The sequence below is a fragment of the Oenanthe melanoleuca genome, chromosome 3, assembly GCF_029582105.1.
Source record: "Oenanthe melanoleuca isolate GR-GAL-2019-014 chromosome 3, OMel1.0, whole genome shotgun sequence".
NCBI lineage: Eukaryota > Metazoa > Chordata > Aves > Passeriformes > Muscicapidae > Oenanthe > Oenanthe melanoleuca.
Window position 1 is genome coordinate 73,563,403 of NC_079336.1, and position 21,764 is coordinate 73,585,166.

At 37.2% G+C, this 21,764-nt stretch overlaps 1 protein-coding gene across 1 annotated transcript in view; it reads left to right on the top strand.

Moving 5' to 3' along the window:
• PRKN (parkin RBR E3 ubiquitin protein ligase) overlaps positions 1 to 21,764 on the top strand; it is a 652,741-nt gene that overhangs the window by 527,557 nt on the left and 103,420 nt on the right. Inside the window, exons 8-9 of the mRNA XM_056488202.1 lie at positions 6,156 to 6,217; positions 17,533 to 17,682. Coding sequence (XP_056344177.1) covers positions 6,156 to 6,217; positions 17,533 to 17,682 — 212 coding nt within the window. The remainder of the gene's footprint in view (positions 1 to 6,155; positions 6,218 to 17,532; positions 17,683 to 21,764) is intronic.

A 21,764-nucleotide genomic window follows, 5' to 3' on the forward strand; every position in this document is an offset into this window, starting at 1 on the left:
TGACGTTTCTTTTTTAAAACATTAAAATTTTTATACAAATGTAAATATAAGTGGACATATACAAATTAATGAAGTTCTAAAGTTGTCCACATGGGGAAATTATGTGGGCAGCAAGAAAAAAAGCTCAATAATTTACTATTTACCAAAGTATTGCTCATGAGTGTTGTTAAAAAATAGGGAAAATGGCTATAGTAATATCCTTTTTTAGGATCTGTGAGAAAATACATCTTTTCACAGTGAACAAGCAGTATTCCAAATATACCCTTATATGCTTATTTTCTGTAAATTACCTATTTTATATTCTTCATAATATCTTTTTCTCTTTTCAGTAAAATATTTATGCATTCCAGATACTCTCCTTAGTTTTGTCTTTGTTCACATTCACAGAACATCATAAATGAGTAAAGGTCACCTGTAACATCTAAACATTTAATTAACACAAGCTCAGTGAAGTCAATTCATACTTTGAAATCACTGTCAGTTCCCACTGTCACCAGCACAGGATTGCTTTTCACAGGAGGAGATGCAGACAGCAGAAAGGTGTGAGGGTTTACAAAAATATTCTGGTTAGTTGAACAATTTGGAGGAGATATTGGGAAATTTCTGTCACTGGGAAGCTGATATAACAAATTAATGTGTACTAGTTATGAGACTTCAAATACATTTTGTGTGAAAGTCTAGTCTGACTCCAGCATGGCAGGCCAGCTTGCACTTGCATATATATCTATATCTATATCTATATCTATCTATCTATCTATCTATCTATCTATCTATCTATCTATCTATCTATCTATATCTATCTGTACATACATAGATATATAACTGTTGTTGTATTGGCACTACTGCCATTGGAGTGCTGCACTGCCAGATTTTTAGGATTATGTTTTTGAATACAGAATATTTTTTATACCTATCCTAAAGTCAGGAAAAAAGAATCTAACATATCCATTAATTTTCTAAGCATGAAGTGGCTATTCTCAAGTCTTTTAAACATTTTCCATGGTGAACTTGGTCTAGCAATTAGCACTGTGAACAGATATCCTTTGAAGGACACTGATAGATATTCGTGCATGGTTATGTTCAGTGCCCACAAAAGGGATGTACTTTTCAGAATTAACAAGTGTTGATGCAGACATAAATTCTAAGTGAGAGAAATGGAAGTTGCACTGTGCTTAGCTTGTATGGAGCTAAATGTGAGGGGAAAATTTGCATGCTCCAGTGTTAAGCATGTGTAGAAATGATTGGAATTGCAGCTGTTGAGTGAAATTCAAATATTGTAACTTTAAAAGTCTAAAAGTTACTTGTGTAAGTCTTTCCAAGTTGCCTTAATCTCCTCACTTAATGGAAATAAGGGGATATATTTTTGTGTGCCCATCTTGGATGTTGGGAATTACCCTGTGAAAGCATGTACCCCTTCTATCAACTATAAAGGAAGCATGCAAGGAATATATTAGACTCATATAGAACATTTTGATTGAAATGAATCTCACACAACTCTACCATTTGGGGGGGGGGAAATGAAATTTAAAATGCAAAACATGAAATAATGCTGCAAGCATATGGGAGAAGATGTATCACACAACCCTGCAGTGGATATACATAGGCTTGTAACTGTGGTCAGTGAAGACATTTTGGGATTTTCTTTGATTCCCTGGGTGGTTCAGCCAGGGCACCTCCATCCAGGTGCTGGTAGACAGGACAGGAGCACTGGGACAGCCCTGCTCTGGACATTGCCTTTTTATGCAACACTAAAGGCTTGCTTTAATTTTTCCTTTGCCTTCTCTCAGAAGAACATGTCATACAGAGGGATAATTTTAAAGAAGAAAAAACAAAACAGAAGCTAATTCTGTCTGAGAAAAAATATGTAAAGATTTGGGTAATTAAACTGGTACTAGTTAGAATCATAGTTTAATTACAAGTGTAACTGAAAATATGTGTTCAGACCAATTGCAATCAGGGTATTTATGATGTCAGGAGACATCAAACCATCCTTCCTAAATCTTGCTTCTTTATTCTTCTCTTTGAGATACATGTACTTATATGAACAGATTAAAAATATGTTTATGGAGAGAATACCACAATGTAAATTGCAAGTTTACAGTAACACATTTCTGTAACTTTAAATGGACCTTTCATTCATAAGTACAGCATTTGGAGTTAAATTATAAAGCAATATGGGAATGAAGTAACAACAAAATTATTCAAATAAGTAAACTGGTGTATGATGGAATGTGTTGAAGCAAATAAAATGCTTAAATTTAATTTAAGTAATAAAACTTTAAATAGAGGCAAAGAAATTACTTGTGACTTTATAAAGCTGCTGATCCTTTGAACTGGGCGTCATCCCTTCATTATTTTCCTGCTTAGATTTAGGCTTATTCCTAAAACATTAAATTAATTTTAAGTATATCGTTGCTCTAAGGTCAATGGAACTATGACAGAATTAAAACTGGTATAAAATTATTAAATATTTGCATCAGTTTTATCTTTTATCTTTATCTTATATCTTGTCTTCATAGTTAGCAAGAATCTGTAACAGTCACTGTAGCAGAGAACATATGAAACAGGTTTGAATGTGAGCTGAAAGAGGCAACAAATAAGCAATTTAGCTGCCATTTTATCAGTCTGCAGGTGTCCTCAGTCCTGAGTGTTGGCTTCTGATTGAAGCCAATTGTCCATGCTTTTGCACTATTTCCTTTCAACAGTTTTATGTGTAATTATTATTATAATACAGTGTTAAAGCATGTTTTACAAAGGTCCACTAACAGAAAAGATTAAAAATAGAAATAGGAAACATCTGAAATATGCCCAGAAATATATATATAAAAAAAAAAAAAAAAAAAAAAAAAAAAAAAAAAGGAAGATTTCTTTTTTTTCCTGAAATTTTTGCTTCTGAAATGTGATTATCTCAGATGACTTCTTACAGACAGCAGACTGTTAAGATGTGTCAGTATAATTCAATATTGTATGCATTTGACATTCTTGCACTCATTGCTGGGAAGAATCATGCCAACAGTGACATCTGTTTTAAGCTCTCTTTCTTTGCTAGTAACATCAGGATCTGTTGTATAATCAGCTAAGCAAGATCCAGTGAAAATCTGAACTATGAAAAGATTGAAAACTGGGTTGGGCAAGTCTCTGAAAACAGACAATACAAAATATTGCATTTGGAAGAGGATGCAGCAGTGGATAGCTAGTAACACTTAAACATGCATGTTTTTCACAGAATCATAGAATAGTTTGAGTTGGAAGGGACATTTAAAGGTCATCTAGTCCAGCTTCCCTGCAATAAGCAGCAGCACCTTCAACTGGGTCAGGTTTCTCAGAACCCTGGCCAGACTGATCTTGAATGGGACAACCCATTCCAGTGTTTCACCACCCTCACCATGAAAACATTGATTTCTTACATCTTATCTAGATCAACCCTCCTGAAGTTCAAAACCATTACCCCTTTTCCTTCCACCATAGGCCCTGCTAAACAGCTTGTCCTCATCTTTCTCATAAGTTCCAAGTTCTGGAAGGCTGCTATAATGTCTCCCCCAAGCCTTCTGTTTTCCAACTGAGCAATCCTAATTCTCTCATGTTTCCTAATAGTGCAGGTGCTCCAGCCCTCTGGTCTTGGTGACCTTGCTCTGGACCCACTCCAACAAATCTTTCTGATGTTCTGGGGCCCCCAGAGCTGGTGCAGCCCTGCAGGTGGGGTCTGAGCAGAGCAGAGGGGCAGAATCCCCTCCCTCTTGTTGCCCACACTGCTCTGGATGCAGCCCAGGGCACATTTGGTTTCTGGGCTGTAAGTGCTCCTTGCCAGCTCATCTCCAGCTTCTCACCCCCAGCACTCCCAAGTTCTTCTAGACAGGGCTGCTCTGAATCCATTCTTAACCCCAGCTTGTATAGAAGAAAGAGAGGATGCATACAAGGAGTTCATAAAAGGGAGATTATATAATTTATGTGTGAAGGCAGAATAGGATGTATTTCTGGGGGAAAAACGGATTTCAAGGAAAATTGAGAGAAAAAGTTCTTGCTAGGAAAGAAAAAGGAAACCTTCCAATTTTAAGGAGTTTAGTGAATGATAAATGGGAAAGGATAAGAGGGAAGAAAGAAATACTTGATTGAAGTAGAAGCTGTAAGAACTCCAAAAAGCAGAATTCAGTTTAGTTGATGTTCTAAAGCTAACATCTGTCAAAGATTAACAGGCAGCATTACATGAAATCATAATTATATCCTCTACACTTAGAAATTCCTATGGCAGTATGCAATCAATGCAGATATTTTCAGGGAAAATCACATGCAGGAAAATACATTGCTAATTATGTAAGAACTTGAGGCTAAGAGAAAGTAACCATTTTATACAATAAGATTTGGTTTGAAACACAAAGACAAGAGTTCTAGACTACAACTCAGAGCTCAGGTCAAGAAGTTAGTGAGACAGAGTTGGATGGAGATGTAAATCCCAGTGAGAATAAAAGAAAGTGCTGTGTAGCAGTAATTCTGTGGTAGGAGTAGCAAGGACAATTAAGTGAAGTGCATTGAGAAAGAAAAAACAGCATGGAGAACATGAGAAAGAAAATTTAAAAGCAATACACAGGTTGTGGTTCTAGAAGTTGAGGAGAATAAAATCTGATTAAGAAATAATCACTTAGCACTAAAACACACACTCAAATATGTGAATACCTTTGTGCACGAGGAAGAGGTGGGTGAAAAGAAGCCTGTAAGAATATCATAAGTTTCATTAAATGGGAAGAAATAGTAATATTTAGTAAGAGACAATTTATTAATAGGCAATTCTTACTATAACCTTAAACCTGGGCCAACTTCAAATCTTGTCTTACCTTTGTAAGGGTTTGGTGTTGAAGGTATGTAGATGGTGCATTCTTCACCTATTCCTCCTGAATGAAGATAAAACATTTACTAAGGTTGACTTGAGTAACATTTAAATCAGTTCCCTAAGTGGAAAAATTATGCAAATACAAGAGTTGTCCTAGTGTATTTGTGTCTGTTGTTAGTTTTTTGCCTTTTTATTTATGCTGATTTTAAGTGTAGTCCTTTTCTTGTGCATCCCTAAGACAGCTATGCCAACAGGAAATGTGAGTGTAGGCCATGTCTCATTGGCCTTGAGTAAAACCATGGTGCTGGTGGAGACTTCTTGATAGCTACTCCAAATTTATATTATTTTAATGGCAGTGAAATTAAGAGTAACTATTTATATTAGCATCAGCAGAAAACCAAGTTGATAAAGACCACGGTTCCTCCCATTTTCTGAGGGGAGCTATGCTCGTAATTTCTTTTTAAAAAATTTCCTCTGCTAACAAAGAAATGCTTCAATTTATGGTAAAAATAGTAAAGCCCAGATAGCTTTCACAGTCTGTACTTTCATCTCTTGTCAGGAATTAGTCTAGTGGTATTCAAAAGTAATTTTAAAAAGTGGTGTACAGCAGCCTTGGATTTCATTGCCAGGAAGGTAGCCACAGTCCAAGCAGGTCACTAAAGTGCATGGCAGTTAGCAAGACATATTCTTTCTTACTGGCTGGTACAGATCTGAAAGTTTGTAGTGATTGAAAATTAATCTCATTGCAAAATTCTGGTAAATCTCTCCTCTGCCTGTGTTCTTGGTTTGTGTGTTAACACCAGCAGGTAACCGCCATATATATGTGAAATGGGTTATATTTGTGACAGCCAAAATTAAAGCAATCTGTGGGGCCTATTAAATCCCTCAGGGAATCAGGAAAAGCATGTATTATTGTTAGAAATGAATCCAAACCTGTTGTGTGAATCAGAATTCAGCTTTGGGCAGCTCCAAGGTTTTGATGTGAGATCCTCTTTTAACAGGCTTTTTGGCTTATACTAAGGGTTGGCGGTATCTGGCAGACAGTGCTGCCCTTTTCATCTTGCTTTTGTTTGCAGTCCTTTGGGGAAAGGGCTAAAATATTCGAAATATAACCTTTCTAAGTGTTCTTGGTAGCATGCTCAGAAATGTGGAAGGATTATGTGATAGATGGTTTTCAGTATTCTGCTGCCTGCAGAGCCATGGCTAATCTTTCTAATCTTCTTTATCTAAGGTAATCTGTATATTCTATCATCTCTGCATCTATGTGTTTTATGCTGGAACTGCACTGACAGGAAGCTCTAAAACGCCTATTTTTGTTTCTTTCCAACAGCTGGCTGTCCAGATTCCTTGATTAAAGAACTTCATCACTTCAGGATTCTGGGAGAAGAACAGGTGAGTTAGCATCTCAAAGGCAGCGTCTTAATGTCATGAAAGATAGACGCTAATGAGGCAGTTTCATCTCTCTCCAGGGAAACAGAGTGTATCCCATGACCCCCAAAGACCTAAAATGTGGAGAAAAAAAACACACAGGAGTTATATGTGAGAGCTGGGTTTTTTTCCATTCTATCTGTCAGCCTTGACAGGTTATTAATTGGTACATCTGCTACCTGCCACAGTTTTTCAGCTTTTGACTACAGCAGTAAACAGACTCTCTAAAGCAGCAGACAGACAAACAATCTGACTATGGAATTGGTACTTACAGCTACTCATCATATTATCCATCCCTTTGTGTGTCCTTTTTTCTCTTTTAAAAATGTGTTTCTCATAATTATAGCTGTGCTTTGCACTCAGAACATTTCTGTAGAGGGACCTTAGGAAAGCATAAATAAAGTATGCTTTACAACACTCACAAGAAGGTCAGTTATTATTTTGTCAATAATGAAATTAACATACAGAGAGAATATTGAGAAAAGGCCTTAAATTTTGAGAGACAAGTTGAATTTACAAACACTCAATGCTTCTGAAATTCAAGTTGTCTTTTTCTCTGAAGTATTCCTCCTAGGGTAGTGGTTACAAAGTCTGACTGCATGACACAGAGCTGCAGGTGCTAGGGACCAAGGGGCTGAAAGCCCAGCACTGGTGTGTTGTACATGACAATATCTACATCTTTTAATGAACCTGGCACCAAGGGACTTGCACAAGGTTGTACGAGGGCTGTGGCAGTGGTAGGAGCAACTCCTGAGTTGTTAATTCAAAGTCTTGTTTCATCATTTTTAAATCAAATTGTATTGTCAAGAACACCCTGTTGCTTCTCCTTTCCCTGTCACTCTCCTTTTTTTTATTACAATTATAGCTGCTGTTACAATTTCTAGACTTCCAATTTTCCTCTACCAGGCCCTCACTTCAGTTGTTAAAGAGAGTCACAAGTCTTGTTTCTCAGAGACTCAGCTTTTCCTTAGCAAGAGATACTGGAAGCAGGAATCTGATGAGATTGAGGATTTAAGAAGAGGAAGTAAAAGAAATTATTACCAGGTTTGATGGGGTCAAGCGACCAGTTAGAGCTACCTGACAAATGGAGGGCAGAGTGAGATGAAGCCTGGGTAGAATGAAGAGATGGGGTTGGTTCATGGGAGGGGTTGGTAGCAGAAACCAGAATCTTAAGGATAAGGGTCTGACAAGAAGCACAAACCAAGGACTGGAAGAGAATGACCAACTACAGAAGCTTGCTGAAGAGTCTGGTAAATAAAGGAAGATCTGCACTTAAGCTGTGTCAAGAGGTGAAACTAATCAGTCTAGGAAGAGTGGGACAAAAGGAGAAATTTGAAGGAAAAGTAAGGAACAGCTAAACCAAAGGCTGCAGAGAGAGGACTGAATCAGAATTGACAGCTCCCCTGGAAAAGCCCTAGAATGGAGTTGTGGACCTTAGCCTGACTGATGACCACTGACAGAACAATATTTAACTTATGGACTTCTTTTGCAAATAGTGAGCATTGTCATGAGGCTTGAATTATTCCATTAGCCCACACAAGTGTAAGGATTGTTGCAAGTATATTCTGTCCCTACACAAGCATTGTTATCATGAGTCTACTGAAGACCACAGTAACTTTTCTTTGAAGTTAGCAAACACTTTGATAGTCAGGAAATAAATTGGTGCAAAACCAAGACAAAAAAAATTTAAATACATCTAAATGAAGAAAGAAAGGAATTAGAGGCAAAGTTCCTTATTCATGTGGCTCTCTATTTATTTCTTATATTTATATAGTTAGGTATTGGCCTTTTAAAAATCTCTTAAATGTTTCTTTTTCTGTTATCATGCCTCCTAGATATAAAAAATTCATAATTAATTATAACACTGTTTTGTCCAGACTCCTTACAATTTCAATATTATAAACCATCATATATTTTCTTCCACTCCAAGCAATGGCCAAAGAAAAATAGGGACATGTTCCTGCTTCATATGCAATCTTGATTTATTTTTAAAGTGCTTATCTATTTAAAGCCAGATTATAAAAGCAGAATGGACTATTGTGATAATCTGTTCTGATCTACTTTAGAATACACATTACATGACTTTTTGGGATTAATTCTTGTTTAAACTGCAGTATATTGCCTAGGAAAGCATCTATTTGTTGTTTACAAATCACTTGCAGACTTTAGATCCTATTATACCTCTCAGCAGTGAAAGACAAAATATTTCCAGTTTCTTTCCACCACTCCACCAGCACCAGCATGTTTCCTATGTTGCATATCTCCCATTCCTCAGAGTTCAAGCAAAAAACCCCTGGTTTCCCTGTTTTACTCACTGAGCATTTGTTTCCCATAAATAAAAATATAAATAAACTGACCATAGAAATGCTCATATAAATATAAATACCATATGTAACATTTGTTGATGTCATTAGGAAAGAAAGGTTTTGAGTGGCTTTCAGGGTCAAACCTCTTGAAAACATGTGTCAGCCTGTCTGTCTGAAATATGTTTATATAAATGTAAGCATTAATGAAAAACTAATGCTGAGAAATAGAAGTGTGAAGAGATGATGATTAATATTTTCTTAAAGAAGTTGTGTAATAATAAGACACTTGTTCAAATAGTCAAACTTCTTGGTAGTCTCTTGGACATGTAAAATTCCCATGTCTTCTATTCTGTTAGGAACATACATTATGGGAAATTTATTCTAGCTGGAAAGTCTATCTTTTAAGGTTTAGCTGGTGGTAACAAGATAGTGTTTAAAGGGGGAATCAGTTTTGGAAAGACATAATCATAGTCTGCATGGTGAAATAGAAGACTAGAAGCTTCCCTGGTATGTAATATGCACTGTGGATACCTAACTTACCACATAAAACTGCTTCCAGAGTAATTGGCTGAAAATGCACCACAAACACACTCAGCAGCAGATTGCTGCCCCACTTGATACTTGACTCTTGGTGATGGTGCCAGAGAGTCTGACGCAGGGAGAGCCTCCAGAAGCAGCTTTGTCTGGTTTCTCTTGGACCCCCTTGTCACAGACTCTCCACAAAGGTCTGTACAAGACAAAGACTCTCCTGCACATGGAGTCTCAGGAGGGGTAGAGCCTGAAGCTTTCTAATTGCCCAGAGCTCTGCTGAGCTTTCTCTTGCAATTTGTTCTCACTTTTCATAATCCATCTATTTCCCCTAGCTTAATGGGTGCAGCCCAATCTGCTGGCTAACTCCTCCACTTCTTAAGTATCTGAGATACAGTCAGGATCAGATTGAAAGATTTAGTAAGTGGGGAGCTATTGAAAAATTGCACGGTGTAAGAAAGTCTCCTGCAGTAGCCATTTGCCCTGACAGGCTGGCTGTCTCTGCAAGTACATGTTTCTGCAAGTGGTAATAGTACAAGCTGATTGCAATTATGTGCTAAAAATGCACCAAACATGGGCCCTGTTCAAATACAGTGGAAGGCAGGTAATTCTACAAGCCAATGCCAGAGACAGCAGAGAAAACACTCCAAGCATAAACACCACAATATACCAGCATAGCAAGATGACTTGCAGAGAACTGTTATGGAATCTCCCTAATGACTCTATGAGAAACTTCCCTCTTGTCCCCAAAGTGATAAAAAAAATCTTGTTTAATTGTTTAAATGGAATATTGTGATTCATGAATAAAATAGCAGCTACATCTGAAGGCTGGAAGGGAAAGCAAATAACACAAGAGCAAGCAATCTGCTGCTATACCTGAGTGCCCCCAACAGGTCACAGCACAGATGAAGCAGATGACTTGCTAGTGGCAGGAAGGAAGCTGCTAAGTAATGTATAGCTGTGTTTCTCTGTTACATCATCTGCTCTGACAACTTTGCAGAATGTATTGGCCAGTTCCTTGATATTTTGACAGGGCAGCGATCAATTTTAACAGATCTCTCCTATCAGCTGCTACTGAAACTCATATTACTGCTCACTTATTTTAGAACTGTTGTGAGTGTTTGTATATCCCTGGAATCTGAGCAAGCCTGAACAGGGACACTTTTGGGGGGGACTGTTTGGTTGGTTGGGTTTTTTTTGTGGGATTTTGGTTTGGTTATGCAAAGGAATACCTTAGAATACCTTATTTAAAAATCTGCAGATGCACATCCACATGCTCTTCAGAGATGGTGTGGGCTTATGCTGGTTTTTGTGGTGAGCTGTAAATTTAGGAGATACAGAAATCAAGTATGAAATGAACACAGCGTGGTTAGAGATCATTTAACATTAGCTGAGGTTTGGAAGGATTTTGTGTACAAGGTGTGGGTGTGACAAGGTTGATTTCTTCTAATTGCAATATTGCTAGAAGAATCTTTTTTTTCAAATGCATGTTACTGAATATTCATGTAAAGTCAGTCTTAAAGTAATTGATATATATTTACCCATTCAGGCAAAAGTAATGTCATGGGACAATTCTAATTAATAGCTGAGTTTAGTACAGGAGATTGTCAAATATGATCAACAACATGCTTCTGAAGTATATTTGAGTTAATATTTTTTGATAACTACACTTGGAAAAAATTTAAGCTACATCTCAGTAATTCTAATCAGTTAAAAAACAAAATAAATTTTCACTGGATGATTTCTCCAGTTCATACTTACTAACACAAAGCTATTTTGTTAGTATTCCAAAACCTTTATCTTTACAAGTGTAGTTTCTAACACCTCTGCTGCTTCCCACCCAGTCCTCTGGCTTCAGCTACTATTCAGTGTAAGTGACACCTACACACATCTCTCAGTTTCTGCCACTTCCCCATCTAATATCTCTTTTCTCTCCATCTCAATTTGCTCACCTTTTGGATTTGTCACCACAGTCCCATCTCTTGCTCTCTAGGACTGAGCTACTGCACTGAACTCTTGATCCTCTTTGCACCACCTTTTTTTTAATAGCTGACAACAAACTTTATAGTCCTGCAACTTCATATGACCACTGATATGCCTCTCTTTCCTTTGTGTGTTATACCTGCCTGGAATGTCTCCTAACCACCTCACTCAGAGGTAATTGGGATTCATGTGAATTCCTCAGTTTTGTCACTTCTGGATTATTTTAACTTTGGCCTTTAAGTTCTTGTCATAAACAGGATATCTGTACATTCTTGCACTTTTTGAACTTACTGTACAGTAGGCAAGTAAAAGTAATTTATTTGGCTTCAACAGCTGAAATAAAGGATGAAGATAAAGAAAGTAGAAGGTACTTCTATTTAAATTTAAATTATTTTTTTAATCAAATATGTCATTTTATATAAAATTCAAATTTCACTTCCACACAGATTTTATCTAATTTAGAGGGAAGATTAGAGCCCCAGTGTTCAGGATCTTAGGTGCATGTGGAAGTTAGGACTTCTTCCATCCCTTGGATAGCTTTGATCTGCTTTCAGGAAATATGCATGTGTTCACTCTTGTGACCTGAGAATTGGGAGCCAGTAGCTGCTGCACTGAAATTTAGTCCACAGTTTGCAACAGCATCAGCTGAACAGATTTCCTTGCATCAATTACAGCTCTGATGGCTGTTACTTGCAGCAGGAAGAGGAATGTGCATTTGAGCTCCACAAGGGTCAGAAGAAACCAAATGTTTGTCTCTGGCATTCAGTCTGTTCAGACTGATCCCCCAAATACCCTCTGGAGGATCACAAACTTCCAGTAGTTTGTGAATACAGTGCTAACCCTTTCTACAGTGCTCAGTCCCCTTTCTTCATTGTATCATATTGCCCCTCATATATTCAGTTTGATTTCTGGTACAACCTGCTTCAGTATCCTCTGTTCTGTATTTTCTGTTTTCATATTTGTCACCTTGTTCTTGCTTTCATATCATTCCACTAACTGAAATCTTTCTTTTTGTCTCCCCATTTAAACTCCAGTTTAATTTTGTCTGTGAATTGTGGTGCACTGGTCCGGTTAGAGGTTTCTTACGTAAATATTTTCTTCAAAAAACTGCCTTACCCAATTTTCCATGACTCTCCAGTCAAGCAAATTCCAGCCCTCTAGAGGTGGTTGTCTTCCTTGGGTGCTCCTGTGGTAATAAGGAGCTGATGCTCTGAACTTGCTCTTCCAATCTGACCAGGGACCAACAGAGAAGCTCAAAAACTCAGGAAAAAAAAATTAGGGATACTCCATGGAGAGCCATATCAGTCCATCACTTTTTAATCTGTATTTTAGATGACACATTTTTAAGTATTTTTACTAGTCCAAGGAGTGCTACTGGTTTCATACTGTAAGTTGCCTAATTACATTATGGAACTAATTCTTGGAGTTTTTGTATGTGCATAATACATATAAATAAAGTGCTTAGTCTACATTATGGACTCATAGCCTCCACAATCTAATTTTGAAACACACAGATGGTTATTTGATTTATAGGAGCAGTAAAAACAATCTGACTCCAGAAAGTAGATTTGCTTTCCTCTGAGACTCTTACATGCAGTTAAAGAAACAAGTAATTGAATTACATTTCAGAAATTTGTGCTTTACATCTACTGTTATACTTTTGTCCAAAGTTGTCTGCAAGGCTGCTACTGAGCAGATGCTTTTAGATGTTTAGGGGGGGAAAAGGGAAAATAAGGAAAACAATGCCCAAAGTGTAAAAGCAAAATTAACCAGCTCAAGGCATGCATTCTGTGGCAGGGGGTTGGAATAAATGACCTTTAAGATTCCTTCCAACCCAATCCATTCTATAATTCTATGATATTAAATCATAATTTGTAAATTAATTGACACGGCCATGAATCACTGTGTTCATGAAGTGTGTTTTGCAGGAGTTTTGTGCATCCAGGTGCATTTCAGTTTCATTTTGTATCTGAATCTCAATGTAACTGAAAAGACTGCAGTCTATGATTGACCTGGTATTCCTGTGTCAGCCCAGAGATTTCATTTATATTACCCTTGATTTACAACATCAAATGATTGAATTTCTACTGCTTGAAAACCCAGTATCATTCTAAGGCTCGAGGGAAACCATCCCAACCTGGAAAGTGGAGAGCAAGGAATAAATGGTTACAATTATCTAGCCTCCTTGTCTATGTCATACTGTAATTTATAATCTAAAGGCTTGACAAAAAAAAGATCACACAGATGAACTTCATTCTATGGTCAAAATACCATAAGTGGAGCTTTTTCCACTCCAAATTTGATTCCCTGAATTTGGGCTGACTGAGGCAATTCACAATTTGAGGGGAAGGTTGATGAAGGGATGCAGTTTTCAGACAACAAACAGAATGTTTTACAACTACCTTGTTCATATACCTTTAGCTGTCTGAGCACCAATGTTTCAGAATAAATTGTATATATGAAACTTTGGGTTTTTTTCCCAAATAGGCATTGAAATATATAGTTCTGGGGGAATCCAGCAACTATTTACCAACCTGTATTTTTGAGGACCTTATTACAGTAGCACATAAATGCCTGACATGCTTTGCCTGGAAGCTGCTTTCTAGCAGCAGTAGGTGGCTGGTGATTTCTGTGTAATTTTATGCCACTCATTACCATAGTATTTGACGTCCTCATGACTATTAATGGTTTTTGCCTCTTAACATTACATTGAAATCAGCAAGTATCATTCTTCCCCTTTACAAATGGGGAACTGATGAGAAGCATAGATTAAGTGACTTACATGAAAGCCACAGGAAGGCTGTGCTGCTGCCAGGAATGAAATCAGGTGTCATGAATGCCAGTTCCATCAAGTTTCCCATGTATTATACTTTGTGAAAGGTTTTTCCTGAAAATAATTGGAGACACTTTCTTCCTTGTAGCATGCAGAACAACTTTACCCATGATGAGTGCATCTCTAAATAGGAGGCATACTGTTAAAAATTGAGTAATAGATACTGTGAAATACTTTGAATAGACAGAAGAGCTAGATTCATCTTTCAATGACAGCTCTTTACATGTTAAGTATCTAGCCTAAGTTAGTTTTCTCAGCTTCAACCATAGCATTTCCATAGGGTGATTGATCTTACCTATCTTAGACATCATATCTGAGTCAGGATAAATGCCCTCCTTGAGATCTTATTTCTTCTCATTCACTTGGAGCCTTGTTTAGGCTAGATGTTTAATTTTAGATGAGCTAAAATTCTGTGAGGTGGTTCACAGCCTAAGCTATTTAGTACCTAAGCCTTGGTTTTAAAAATAGCTTAAGGCAGGGGAGTTAGGATCAGAATTATTGGGACTAAAGCAGCTATAGTAAGAGTCACCTAATTTCAGGTGCCAGTCTCTAGGAAGTTGTCTATCTGTCATTATTTTTTAAAAAACAGGGCACTTGAGGGCTCAGTTCTTATGCAGCTGTACAAATCTAAGCACTAAAGATGAATTGCATCCCATCTCTCCTGTTAACTCTAAAAGTCTACACAACCACTGCAACTATAGGCATCATCACTGTGGAAATTCAGACTAAATTAAATTAATTCTATGCTAGGTCTCCATTTAAGAGGTAAAGTAAACCAGTGGGTGTTATTTGCCCTTAATATTCTTAAATAGCTGATTCAGACATGTGATCAAAAACACATAATGTGCTCCAAAGACATTTAAGGGCTCTTGAAAACTGACTTGCTTAATGCATGTTGAGTGCATGTTGAGTCTGGTATGATATGCACAGCTGTGGTGTATAGGAAAAGCTATCTCTGATAGATATGTTCTGTCACTGTATGCAAATAGTTAATTAATATTTCATTATAATAGTTTTGGACCTTTACAAGTTTTTTATAAGTGCACCCTTAATGTAAAGTGAGTCATTTTGTTTCAGGCCACTGAATAAATAATATTAATCAACATATGTTGTGTAGATTGTGTTATGGCAGCAAACATGTATATGTTCTGCTACTTTGTGTTTCAGCTGTTTGCTGGAATTTAATTGAGCAGGACACAAGGACATAGAAATTGGAAAATGAAATAAATGTATCTGGACTTTGAAGGCAGAATACAGTTTTGTAACCAGATACCAAAATATGCAAATGAATTAAGCAGCATCTTTTCTGGATCATTTTTTTGGCTGTTATAGTGTGAAACTCTGAGGTGAGGGTGCCATATCTATTTGGCATGAGTCCTGTGCTGAACCAGTATAAAATGTCAAATTAATTGGACAGAAAAGGATGTTGCTGTCCACCTTGCCAGTAGGTAAACTGAACATTTATATTCTGTATCTTTCCTAACAAAATAATTAAAATAAAATTAAAAAAAAAATAAAATAAAAAAAAAAGGAAGTGAGAGGAATCTCTCAATACCCTTTTAGGCTAAGTGAATGGCTGGAAAGTACATTCTTTTTTTTCTGCTGAGAAATTTTACTGTAAATGCTGACAGAATCTCAGCCACAGTGTCACTGGTGTTTGCCTTCATAATGAGAAGCTGTTAACAATCCCACATGCAGCACAAAGTTCCCACTTAACAGGGTAAGACAATCACTATCCTCACCTTCAGGTCCAGTCTGTGCCCTGAAGAAAAATTAGGCTAGATAGTTTTGGAGCTCTGGTTACCTATATTTCTGTAAAGGCCAGCCAAATTACTAACTCAACACATATTTAGTGGAAGGATTACGGGCTTTGCTGAAAATTGAGAGCATCCACCATTAAATATTTATGGCATTACCCTGAGTTCCAGCATAATAATAATAACACAGGAAAACACCAGTTGACTTCTTGAGCCTCAACATTCAAGACTTTGCAGACATGTCTGCATATTTCTCAAAATGCTATTATTTTCCAAATACAGGATTCTTAAGTCAGAATTCCTGGTTGTTGTTCACACACTGAAAGACATTTTGAAGTCTTTTTCTCCTTTTAAATTTTGCTTTTGTTTTCATAGGTTGTTTGGATTTTTCTTTAATTAACAAATTTGGATACTTCAAGCTTGGGTTGATTTTTTTTTTTTTTTTTCTGTGATGCAAACTTTTGTGTCTATATGTTATAGTCTTTTAAGAACTCTAATATTATTTTAAGAAGCCAGTTTAACAAGACATGTTGTGACAGAATTTGCAGAAGAAGCTTCTGAAATGTACCTAGAAGATGTGTAGTAGAGCCTTCTTTGGAATTTACAATTCTTCTTTGTACGCTGTGTGTATGAGGGGTTGGTCCTAAAGCTTCCATTTTCCTCTAAAGATTTCTTTGGAGAGCGGTGTGGATTGGCAAAAGAATTTTTTGTTTGTTATCATCCCAAAAAAGGGAGCGGGATTTTCATGAGCCATTGTGGGATAAAATCTTATGAAGCACTAAATACTATTGTGAGAGCTGTAACATAAAGCTCTGTTTTGTTTCTTTAGCACACCATAAAGTCTGCTCACAGGGAAAATTCATACCTACTCCCTTCCTCTTTGGCCTTTTGGATTTGCCTGTTTTCTTTGCGGCTGTTAGGACCAAATGCTTTCATTTATTTCCCTCCACAATAGAGCAGATTTATAGGTGAATCTGAAGCCTGGTTTACAGTGGTTATACAGCCACTGGTGTGGAACTGCACCAACACAGAACCCAAGAGTGAATGTGATTTACATGTGCACAGCATGATTTGTATTAGCTCAGCTTATCTCTGGCTGAAAGCAGGGTGAATTAGACATGGGAAAGTTATTGCAGTGACATCAGTCATTTTAGAGGCATTTCTGTCATGAGCACACACTGAGCATATTACTTAATAATGCTATGTGTCAGTGTCTCCATCATTAAAATTAAGGCATTTCCAGGCCCTTTTAGGCTATCAGGATGGAATTAAATGAAAAGTGAAAAAACTTGAGAAAATGTCACTTGAGATGCAGGAAAAAAATACACCTACCTTTGAAATGAATGCATATTAGAGTTATTCTGCTGATCAGTTAATTATCGGCTTGCTTTTAAAATAAAGTTGCCTAGGCAAATTCTTGCAGCCCTTGAGGTCTAAAACATTTCACTACTTCTGGCTATAGATCCCTGAAGGGGTTTTTTGTGTGTTTTCTTCAATCTGTACACAGCGTTTATCATTTCTTTGTTGAACTATTTTTATGATATTTATAATAATTTTTATAGTAATATAAGTGTACTTGATGTTACTTACAGAAAAAATCTGCTGTTTTCTTGATTTTAATATCCCACACAGTCTTCTGGTGGTGAAAATGGCTGTGAACCAGAAAACAATACACATGATGTGAGTTGGAGCAGAGTGACACCCTATTTAATAATACTGCAAAGTTGTAGACTTCTGACAAATAATCTGAATTTAGCATGTGAGACATTAGGTCAGTAGGCTGGATTATGTGGGATAGAGTCAGACTCAAGGATTTGGGGGTTTCTCTGTGTGTGTAGGAGTTTCACACCAGTGTGTTCCGCTGTGTTGCAGTACAGCCGCTACCAGCGCTATGGGGCCGAGGAGTGCATGCTGCAGATGGGAGGAGTGCTGTGCCCGAGCCCTGGCTGTGGGGCAGGTCTGCTTCCTGAGCCAGGGATGAGGAGAATCGTCTGTGAGCCTGGCAACGGGATAGGCTGTGGGGTAAGAACCTGCATTTTCCTTCAAGTGGTGGGGGAAATAATTGGTGTTGTGCGACGAATGCTAAGACAAAGGCAGGAAATGTGATTGGCTTTTTTACCTTTTCCAGTCTTCAGTGACTCTGAACACCCCTTCACACCAGAGTGGGACAACACAGCTCAATAAACAATTTAAATATAGCACAATGGCTTAGGAATTATGACTTCATCACATAGCATATGTCCATTCCATAATTCTTTGCTTTATTTGGTTTAAGAAGTTGCTGAGTAGTTACAGTAAGAAATTGAACTGTGCAAATGAAAATCCAAATGCATTCTGGCTTTCTTCTGCTAGAACTCAGCAAAAATGAACAGGATCTTGAGCAAACCATTCATTATCATAATAAATTGTTTTTACACAAAAAAGGAGAGATAGAATAGCCTGTTTGTAGTACTGTAGGGACATTACTTGTGCACGTTAAAATACACAATGAAAAGAAATATAAAAATATTTTTGTTTACTCATAAAATTGTTTTTAAGCAAGGGGAATGAACAATTAATAGTGGATTTATAGAAATCAAAATTGGATGAAACTTGAAAATACTTTCACTAAGAGATCACATCATATGGACCATCGACATTTTTGGAAGTAGAAAAAGCAAGTACTTTACAAGAATCAAGCTTTGGGGAAGATAGATGTACATAGAGATAAATTTATATCTAAAAGAACCTATTAAATGTTTGATCAGAGTGACTAATGGTGTTTGTGCTATGTGACTCTTTCCATAGTTGGCATTATGGCAAAATTCCAAAAACGCTATGAGAGAAGATAAAATATCTATATTTGTAAAATACTAGGATGCTCTTTCTGCTCTCTTTCTTGTGGAAAATGCACTTTTTATTGCAGTTTTGATGTTGCCCAAACTGATACCATGGAAGAATAATAGTTTGCTGAACTAGGAAGTGGCAGTAACTTGTCTTCTTTGAGTAGGTTAGCATCTGTCGACCTTGGTAAGACTTCCTATCTGTCCATGCAGTGGTGCATGTAAAACAGAGTACTGCCCAAATTCACTGAGCAGACATGGGCTATAAAGTAAAGCAGAATCTGGGAAAGTAATAAGAAACATGACTGCATAAACAAAAGGGAACGCCTCCAGATTAACTATTAGGGATTGGTTAAAAAAGATAAAATCACGTATAATTTTTATTCAGGTTTCTGCCTGGAAGTGGCAAAAATCATACTGTGTTTTGCAGCTTCATTCATCAGCAAACTTTTTGAATCTGCAAATGCCCAGTAAATAAAGTGTACATAGCATAAAGGATTGATACATTGCCTGGTTCAGCAAGCAGCTCTGTTTCCTTCTAAGGACTCGCGCTGTGCTCGGCAGGGATCAGATCTGCAGCCTTGAGTGCAAGCTCACCCTTTGTTTTGAATTATGTGATGGCTTGAACATTACAGGGTGCAATTCACTCAGGCTGAAATGAGAAGCAGGAGGCTGGTCTGGAAGCCAAATTTTGGTAGCATTAAGGTCCTTCCTCAGAATCCATAATGGAACAGAGGGAAAATATATGTCTTTGAATCTTTCTTTGCACCCTAAAAAGTGGTAACTTCAAGGAGGATTTGTCACAGACTTCCTGTGGGGAGTGTCCTAGCACTGAAGTCAGGTGATAAAGTTGGCTGAAGGTAAAAATCCACCTGCAAGTACACCAAGACAATTAGGAAAGCTATTTATTTTTATTTTATGAAGTAATTTACAGTGCTTTCTATTCTTAAATATGATGTTGTTTTTCCCAGTCAAAACCTGACCTTTTTCAGTGTGAAAGCCTTCCACTAATTTTAATGGAATCCAGGAAGATCCATTTCAGAGCTCAACATTCCCTTATGAGAGTATGCATGATTTACAAGCTCAGAGAAAGGCCCTTAAAGAGATGAAGAATGTCCCTATTATCCATCCCAAAAAAGACTGCTAAAGATGTCTTGCAATACTTAACCTGTGGAGCTTAGAAATATATTCCTTGCTAAAGCAGCTAAGCAAAGAAATAAGGAAAGTAGTGTGAATCTGGAGATTCTTTATTAATATCTGCATCATTCTGTAAGCTGTACTTCAGTTATGTAGAGTCTCTTTTGGGGTATTTGAACATCTGTCACTGGTTGAAGTTCATATTGATAACAGCAGAAGTCATATCCGACATCAGTGGTCTGTTATTCATACAAAGCCCTTGCAGAGAAATAGTTGCATCTTGAACAGAAAAAATTGATTGCTCAGGCCTGAACTGGAATATTAGGGTAGCTAACAGCTGTCAGGCAGCTGAGGATTTTGATTTGCTGATGAGATGACTCAGGGGAGAGAGGAAGGACAGGTGATCAAGAAAAGGTCGAGAGAGTGAGTGAGAAGGGGTTTCAGCAGTCAGTTTAGAAAAGTAAAGGAACCAAAAAGAGAATAATCTAGTCACCAGAGAAGGAAGCAAAATAAATATTCCAATATTCAGAGAGATATCTGTGGGAGGCAGTCCCAAACATATAAGGACTATGACCAAAACTGAAGAAATAGTGAAAAATGAACAGGTGACTGGGCCAGGCTAGGATGCAGACATTTTGGATTTCTCAATTTCTTATTCTGTTATTCGGAATGGGAAATTAGAATCTCTTTTTACAGAGGAACTGCCATTGGTATCAAAGGGAAATCTCCAGGAGAGTCCTTATAATTTGCTAAAAGGGCCTTTGTTAAAAGATGGATTTTGTTTTGTCTCAAGAAATTTGAAAATAGCCACATGCAGGGCCTACAAAGAGTCTGATGCCTATATAGAACTGTACCAAAAAGATGAGGAAAGAGGCTTAAATGTAAGCATCCCCTTATGTACCCTCTGCAGTCAGGCACTGCTTACTATTCAGGCTTTCAGGCAAAAAAGAGAAAAAACCAAACGATACCAAAGGTTTATTTTGAGTAAATAGGAGCATGCAGATATCCTTTTAATGATTATGTATAATCCTCACCTAAAGTCATGTTGTGGTACCACTGACTGACTCTACTGATGTTTAATCTTTCAGACTTTTTATTATTAGCCATAAACTTACTAATTGATTTACTAAGATGCTACCATTATATACTGTTCTACCTTCATTACTATGCATCAGACTTATGTTACTAACTTCTATTGCTCAGCTATAAAATCTCGACATATTTAATGCTAGAAAACAGCAACAAAACATAGTAGATAATACACATTGTACCAGCTGGCCTAGGTACAGGAAAAGCTGTGGTAAACAAGACATACAAAAGCTTTATGAATAAAACATTTTTGTCTTGTTTTATATTACATTGGCATATTATTTACTACACATTAAAGAAGCTTGGAGTTAAAAAGAGGTTAGGATGGATCTTTAATAGTGACTATACAACTTGTTTGTTTAGAAGTGTGCCTTGGTTTCTACAATACAGCTCAGTTGCCTTGCAAAACGTTCCTTGTCAGTATCTTTCAGTGAGATGATAAGTGACTGATGTATAACTGAGTCCCAAGACCTTGCATCCCAGATTTTGCATCCCCATTGTTGCATCCACTATGGTATGTTGTACAACAGTGCTAAATGTTTTGCAGCATGCAATACCAGTTGACCTATCCCTTGAAATGGGGTGAGAAGGAAGACACAGAATAGAGACAGAGCCTCTCCTGGTCTTTTCCTCTTGAATTTATTAATTCCTAGCATAGCATATATAAGCACGAAGAAGAATGATTTCCACAGATTGGCTGTTGTTTGATGGTCCCTGACTCTTGAAGGTCCATGGAGGTCCTGAGGCCACTCTAAACTATACTAAGATGTGGGTTACAATTTAAAAGATCTTATGAATAAGCTGTTCTAATTGATGGTTTTTATTCTTCTTTGAGATCCCCTAATGTGAAATTCCAGTCTGCAAGTGGGTACTCAAATGTAGTGTATTAAATGTGCAATGATAAAGTAAATTCTATAGTTTTGCAAAAGGAACAAAATTTGGGGGTATTTCATCTCTTTTACATCATATTTACTGTTCCATAAACAAAGTGCATTGAAGAGCATCAAGAGATGTGTTCCCATCTAGGACAGGTGAAATTTTATGGCTATAGACTAC